General features: G+C 29.1%; 2 protein-coding genes across 2 annotated transcripts; one reads left to right on the plus strand and one right to left on the minus strand.

Annotated features, from left to right (window-relative positions):
* The first annotated feature begins 1,566 nt into the window (after window positions 1-1,566).
* Window positions 1,567-2,259, plus strand: LOC131637282 (uncharacterized). Its single transcript, XM_058907864.1, has one exon. The coding sequence runs from the start codon at window positions 1,619-1,621 to the stop codon at window positions 2,159-2,161; it is 543 nt and encodes a 180-aa protein (XP_058763847.1). The 5' UTR covers window positions 1,567-1,618; the 3' UTR covers window positions 2,162-2,259.
* A 4,275-nt stretch (window positions 2,260-6,534) lies between these two features.
* On the minus strand, window positions 6,535-7,281 carry LOC131637283 (uncharacterized). The gene has a single exon (XM_058907865.1). It carries the CDS (start codon window positions 7,229-7,231, stop codon window positions 6,692-6,694), a length of 540 nt encoding a protein of 179 aa, XP_058763848.1. The 5' UTR covers window positions 7,232-7,281; the 3' UTR covers window positions 6,535-6,691.
* Between the last annotated feature and the right edge of the window lie 687 nt (window positions 7,282-7,968).

Raw genomic sequence — 7,968 nt, forward strand, 5'->3', positions numbered from 1 at the left:
TATGATATCATTGTATGATCAAATTGGTAAATATTAAATATATGTAGATTGTAGAAATATTTCAATCTATCAACAGCCTAGCTATCTACCTGCTCACCTGGTAGGTACCTCATAATTGACTTCATGTATGTATTATGAGACAAAATATAGCTTGTTGTTTTCTAAATTCCACATGAACACAACACTTTTAACAATGTTTTAAAAATAGCAATCCTATTCTCACACTAACTCCTATACTAGATATATTTATACCATATACAATATTATTATTTACCATACTTACACGATGAATAATAAATTTTAATATATATATATATATATATATATATATATATATATATATATATATATATATATATATATATATATATATATATATATATATATATATATGAATGATGACCGTAAATAGTAACATACACGTAAATAATTATCATGAACGATAATTTTTAGTAGTAAAATAAAGTTAGTTAATTAAATATAAAAAATTGATTAATGAAGTGATGAAGTTGGTTAAATCACTTAGATATTAAAAATAATCTAGCGGTAAAATAAAATTGGTTAATAAAAAATAAAAAGTTAATCGAAGAAGTGATGAAGTTAGTTAATAAATTTCAAAATATTAAAAAAATTAATTTTTAGTATAAAACAAAATTAGTAAATGAAAAGTAAAATGTTAATTAATAAAATTATGAAGTAAACATTCAAATATTAAAAATAATTTTTAGTAGTAAAACAAAAGTAGTTAATAATATAAAATGTTGGTTAATAAAATTATAAAGTTGATTAATCATACAATTTTATATCGATATTCTTTAATTAAAATAAAAAATAAAAAAACAAAAAAAAATTTAAATTTTTTTATTATAATACTCCCTCCGGCCGGAATTATAAACAAATATTCTCTTTTTAGATTTATTGAGTAATGAATGTACGTGGTTAACATAAAAGCCCATATACATTCATTATTCATTGAACCTAAAAAACGAATATTTGCTTATAATAATAGTAAGATGGAGTATTTCACTGAACAGTACTCCCTCCGTTTTTTATTATAAGTCGTTTTGGAAAAAAAAATGTATTTAAATATAAGTCGTTTTACAATTCTAATGAATAATTAATGCTATTTTTCCTATTATATCCTTAAATATTTATTATTTTCTCTCCTTTCAATTATATAAATTTATTAATGAATGATAATTATATAAAAACCTTCATAATTTCTCATTTTCATACAATAATTATTATTTTTTTTAATCTGTGTGAAAAGTCTAAAACGACTTATAATAAAAACGAAGAGAGTAATATATAATATAATAGTAAGGAAATGGTGTAAGAATATCATTTCTCTTTTAAAAATATTAAAAATATGATAAGATATCAAAATATTGTGTCTAGAACAAATAATGCTATCAACAAGTTTCACTAAGATATCAAAATATCATGTCTCCAACAATAATGCTACCAACAAGTTTCACTATTTGCCTCTCTTTTCACTTTTATGTCTTGTATATATATGTCTACAACCCTACACTCATTCTCATGCTTACTCTTCTTTATCTTTTTTGTCATAACTTCTTTCACCTTTTCTTCTTCTCTATCATCAATCATCAAAACCATGAACAAAGTTGATAAATCTCAAGTTAAAGTTCTCTCTTTCCTAGCTTTTCTCCTTGTGATCACACACTTTTTACCTTCCTCTCTAAGGCCTACTTACCTTTACTTAATCTTCAACATCCTCATCATTGCTCTTGCTGCTCAAGCCGGACTTCTCTCAGCCTTCTCTGAGCCATCACAAGACACAAAACATCATGTTTTTGTGTCTTTTACGCAGCAACATGCAATGCAAGAGCCAAAAGAGAAGGAAGCTTCATGCATAAACAGTGTAAACTCTATCTCAGAAGAACAAAAAGTTAAGAAGGTTGTTTGTGTTGGTGAAAGTAAAGTTGATAAGGTGAAAAGATGTCCATCTATGCCAAGTCTTTTTTATATAGGAGATGATGAAGAAGATGATTTGGAAGTGAATAAGAAAGAGGAGGTTGAAGGGGAAGATGAGATTTGTGGTGTTAATGGACAAGAACTTTTTGCAAAAGCTGAAGCTTTTATTGGAAACTTCTACAAGCAGTTGAAGATGCAGAGAGAAGAGTCTTGTGCTTCTTAGAAACCATATTTAGGACTTAATTAGATTTTTTTTTCTTTTTCTGAATGAATACTTTTCTAGTTCTGATGAGGTTCCATTGTAAATATTTTGATCTAGAATTGGAGATAATGTAATGTTATAGTTCTGTTTCCAATATTTAATTTTCATTATCAATTATACTTTATGTTAATTAAAATGAGAATTTAATTGGAATATACCGACGGTGTAATCGGAACCGTCAAATCTTAATATCTTAAATAATATTTTACTTTTATTTTAATTATATATAAAGTAAGGAGAAAAAGAATATGCATATCAACCAATGATTATCATGTGTTCTGCACAGTCATACTGAAAATTTTAAATAATTTATATGATAGAGCAGAAACATTTTAAATAACTTATATGACATGACAGAATATTATATTTCAATTAGATGATAGTATAAAATTATTTTACACGTGCATGTCCATTAAACCCATAAAATAATAATTATGAATGGTTGGGATAGATTGACATTGTAAAACTTTTTACACGGACAATACATAACAATTATATTTTAAATTTGATTTATTTCAACTTAATTGCGGAATTAAAAAACTAATTATATTTTATGCATGACTAGTTGCTGCAGCCTGCATAACTATCAAAATATTTGTCTTGAGCTTGTACATATTTTTGTTCCATATTTAATAATAAGCTTGTTTTTAAATATGATTATGAAAGATATTGGTGCTACTTATTGTAACTTAGAGTAAACTATTAAAATACAAAATAATATTCGTTGTTGTTTTCTTGTGTTTCTTAAGTCATGCATGACTGATAAAGGACCAACTTGTGTTTATTATAATAAAAAGTATGTTGGATATTTTTTTTAATCATAATCGAATGATTTTTAGTCAAAAATATGTATAGAATATTCGAAAGTGTTGGGATTTCATTTTCAGCGATCCACAATGTTAGATAGTCGATGGTGATAAATTTTATATTTTAACTTTTGTGTTAATATCTATTATCTCGTGTCATGTGAGTCATTTTTGAAAAATCGTCGGTAAAAATTTTTTTTTCATTGGATTTTGAATATTCTCTTTTTTTTCTTCATTAAATTTAGTTATCAAATATTTGATATGGCATTGACATACTGTATTTTTTGGAGTTTATGCCGAGAGACATGAGTAGCTACAAAACTCTCAGTTTTACTCTTTATTTTTGGAGTTTTTCTTTGCACCAAAATAAATGAATTCCTCCATTTTGTATCTTGGGTGGAGTATCCCTTTTATTTCGGTTATCAATCCATTGTCTATTAAAAAAAATGAATTCCTTCAATTAATCACAAAAAATAAGGATTGTTTCCCAGTCTGTTTAAAATAAGGATTGTTTACCAGTCTGTTTAAAATATCATAACAATACTAATTTGTCTTTCTTTTCAAAGATTTAGGGTCATGTTTCTTGTTTTGACATTTATTTGAATTATGATCAAATTTATCACATTAGATACATCTATAAGCTACACCAGACCTCCTCATCTTTGATCCTATTTCACCATGTTCTCTAAACCTTAACTTCTTAAACGTATCTGGACCCTTCTTATAAGTTGGTGGTAGAAGATCTTCAACATTAACATCAACCACAGGTACATCTTATTGATGGAATTTACATTGTAACCATAACACATTTGATATCCCTCCCTCATATAAGAAGAATCAACATATAGTTCGAGGCTTAGAGCAGTTAGTCTCCAAACCAAAAAGAGATTTTTCAAGGATAATCTCGAACCAAACCGGAAGTTTTGAGTTTTCTATCTTCCGAACCCAACTAAGGTTTTACACTGGTTGACCATAAACCAAGACGATATTTTTACCGGGATGATCTCAAACCTACTAAGCTTTTATACCAGGCTAAACTTAGAAACCAAGAGAGATTTTAATCGGGTTAATCTCAAACTGATAGTTTTTATCTGTCTGGGCTCAAGAATCATTATGGAGATTTTATGAGGTGATTGTTAGAAAGTATAGGATAAATATTTCTAGTATCGTCTCCTCAGGGATTGATGCGATATTATCGCCGTTCTACAGCTTAGTGTATTTTGAGTTAAGGTTCTGGATGTTTTTAGTGTCATGAAAGATAAATAGCATGAAAAGAAATTAAAGACAATAACTTAGGATTTAAAAACGGTTTGGTAAAACTGTGTCAAGATTAGTTTTCATTAGCTTGCTTTTGAATATACTCTGATGATCATGTATATGAACATATCAATGATTAATACAATCACGTATCCTTTCGATACTGTTTATCTCTAAAGCAGTGTCGTGATTGTTATTATATTAACCGTCAGATGATCTCTCATGCCGACAGTTGACATAATAACCTTTAAAGTTTGATACAAGTGATTATCAACTCACAAATCTATCTCTAGAGTTTGATTGTTGATAGATGAATACCCTTTTGGTCAAGATTTGAAACATATCTCTCAATAGTGTATCAAAACAACATATAAACATGAATACAAAGATATTCACCATATATTAATCACCAACAAGGTTCATATACAAAAGATCAAGCTAAATACATACTCTACAAGCTAACTACCTCTAATCTTGACACATGAGAAGTTTAGCTATCCATAGCTTCAACAACAAACATCAATACAAGACCTCCTAGCATAGAAATTCAAAGATGATGAAGAAAAATGCTTGAGAAATCTTGAAGATTTATGAGTTTTTCTCTCCTCTTCTCTTGCCCTAGAGTGTGTGGTTGGTAACAATGAATAACACAAGATAAGGATCCTCAAAAATATCTCTAAGTGCCTAAAAGTAGCCACTTGAAAAAGTACCGCCGCTTAGCGCCCAGACTGCCGCTAAGCGGAGCACCAAAAATATCTGCTTCCACGCTGGAGACCGCTAAGCGGGCTGAGGCCGCTAAGCGGGACTTGCTGAGCACAAATTTTCCTTTCGCCCCTGGAAAGCGCGCTTAGTGGCCGCTGAGCGGCCCTTGCTGAACCAAACTTCTTCATTAAGCCTCCAAACTTGCTCCAAATTGCATCCTTACCTCCTATTACTTGCCAAAATGCATAGAACCTACAAAAAACATAAGAAAAGCTTAAAAAAAATACTATACTTACTACTAAACTCGATTTTATTTATTTACACTATTACGAACCGAAATTAAATAGAAAAGTAATGAGAAAAGTTATCAAAATACCACAAAAGTTTATCAACAAATATCCACATTTTGGATTCTAACAGTGATCTTCACGAACAAAAAAAAAAACTTCGTTACACGGTTACACCCATAAGCAAATGTATGTTGATCATCCTCCCGATTGTATAAAACACTCCTTATTCATGTTTTCAAAATGAAAAGGGCTCTCTACGATTTAAAACAAGATCCTAAGCTTCATTAAATAGATTAACCTAAAGAAATCTAAAGCTCTGCGGTAGTAAAGAAAAAGGAATGTTTCATAGCTTTGAAGGAGTCTTCGTTGTGAATTCAATAAACTTGTGCAAAGCATGTATATACATTGGGTATACAAAAAGAAGCGGTTATGTGGTGACGTTTATCAATCCTAATGTTTTTTATCAAGACGTAAAAGGTGTCTTTCAACGAATGTGATCAAGGTGTTGACGGATGTGTTTAAAGTGTTGACGTTGATAGTATTATTCATCGGTTGTGATCATGAAACCTCTTAGACCAACTTTCGTATCAAACAACTTTTTGCTTTATTGTTGATTTTTTTTTTCCTTTTCTTTTCTCGTTGTTTTAATTTTTTGTCACTTTACCTTAGATAAAACATCGGATTTTTTTTTGTTTGATGACAAGAGGGGAGAAAAGTATTTCATGTGACATATTTGTAAAAGTTAAACTCTTGTTAAATAAATTGTTCTATATTTTTCTCACAATTAAAATGTAATTAGCCTACAAACGACTCCAAAAACTTCACTAAATAGCTAAGTATAATATTATATTTGTGACTATTAGTATAGTTAGTAATTTTTAATAGAAAATTAAACACCCTCCTCCTTAATTATCACTCTACTCTAGCAACTAAGTCAAAGTTATAACTCCCATAGTAAAACAAAACAAGATTATGAGTTTCACCTAATTAAATAAATAATTTTTTTCTGTCTATATAAATATAGTTTAAATATATCTCAAAGAAATTAAATGCAATTTTTCCATATTCTTTTAAAGGTGATGCTAACCACTGCTTTCAGGACATTCTTTAAGAATATTAAATAAAAAAAATATTCATTACAAAAGTTAATATTTCAATTTCTAATGCATTTACAATGCATTGAATACAGACATTTTTTAAAAAATTTACCACTTTAATTTCTTAAAGAGTACTTCAAGGGTGGTTAGCATTTCCCTTCATTTAATTAAAACGACCTTCATAATATGATAATAGAAAATTGAATATTTGCAAACAGAGCTAACATAACATAACCTCTAATTCCAGATCAAAATCTGTACAATGGATCCTCACAACTAGACAATTATTTATTCCTCAGGAAAAAAAAAAAAACTAACTATAACTCTTAAATATGGTTTCTAAGAAGCACAAGACTCTTCTCTCTGCATCTTCAACTGCTTGTAGAAATTTCCAATAAAAGCCTCAGCTTTTGCAAAAAGTTCTTGTCCATTAACACAACAAATCTCATCTTCTACTTCAACCTCCTCATTTTTATTCACTTCATAATCATCTTCTTCGTCTCCTATATAAAAAAGACTTGGCATAGATGGACATTTTTTCACCTTATCAACTTTACTTTCACCAACACAAACAACCTTCTTGACTTTTTGTTCTTCTGAGATAGAGTTTGCATTGTTTATGCTTGAAGCTTCCTTCTCTTTTGGCTCTTGCATTGTATGTTGCTGTGTAGAAGACACAAAAACATGATGTTTTGTATCTTGTGAAGGCTCGGAGAAGGCTGTGAGAAGTCCGGCTTGAGCAGCAAGTGCAATGATAAGGATGTTGAAGATTAAGTAAAGGTAAGTAGGTCTTAGAGAGGAAGGTAAAAAGGATGTGATCATAAGGAGAAAAGCTAGGAAAGAGAGAACTTTAACTTGAGATTTATCAACTTTGTTCATGGTTTTGATGATTGATGATAGAGAGGAAAACAAAGGTGAAAGAAGTTGGTAGGAAGAATAAGCATGAGAATGAGTGTGAGGCTGTAGACATATAAATACAAGACATAAAGGTGAAAAGAGAGACAAATAGTGGAACTTGTTGGCTATAGTTAGGCCTTATCGTGGTACCGTTCGTGAGAAAACTGAACCAAATCGAATTAAATTATGGTAAGAATTTACTCGAACTAAACGGAATCGTTTCAATTTATTAAAAACCGAACTAAAATTATTAGTTTGATATACCGTTTTGAAATTTTGAATCGTACTAAACCGTTAGAACCGTTTATTAAATAACTGAAGTGTAACTGTACTGAACTAAGTATTTTTAGTTTTTAGTTTTTGTTCGATTCGAGTTTAGTATCACTTCGGTTCGGTTTCAATTTTGATTCAATTCTAAAATTGTTTATATATTATGTTTTTTTTCACTAATCAAACATAACGCTATAATTATTTTAACTTCAGTTCAATTCGATTCAGTTGTTAAATTTTTTGAACAGTACTTGCTGTAGTATCATTTTGTTTGATCTCTTATCAGATTTTTAAAACATTGTTTACCCATTAAAAAGGATAGGTAAGTAGAAATCAATAAAAAAAAAAATTGTTAATAATGGTATATTCATGTGGAAATTAGAAAGAAACAAACTATGATTTGTCTGTGTTACACACATGAAGTCAATTATGAGGTTCCCACCAGATGA

This window comes from Vicia villosa, unplaced genomic scaffold (assembly GCF_029867415.1).
Source record: "Vicia villosa cultivar HV-30 ecotype Madison, WI unplaced genomic scaffold, Vvil1.0 ctg.001961F_1_1, whole genome shotgun sequence".
In the NCBI taxonomy this organism is placed as follows: Eukaryota; Viridiplantae; Streptophyta; class Magnoliopsida; order Fabales; family Fabaceae; genus Vicia; species Vicia villosa.

Excerpts from the sequence above, each read along its gene's own strand:
- LOC131637282 (XM_058907864.1), top strand. The coding sequence starts at position 1,619 with ATGAACAAAGTTGATAAATCTCAAGTTAAAGTTCTCTCTTTCCTAGCT.
- LOC131637283 (XM_058907865.1), bottom strand. The coding sequence starts at position 7,231 with ATGAACAAAGTTGATAAATCTCAAGTTAAAGTTCTCTCTTTCCTAGCT.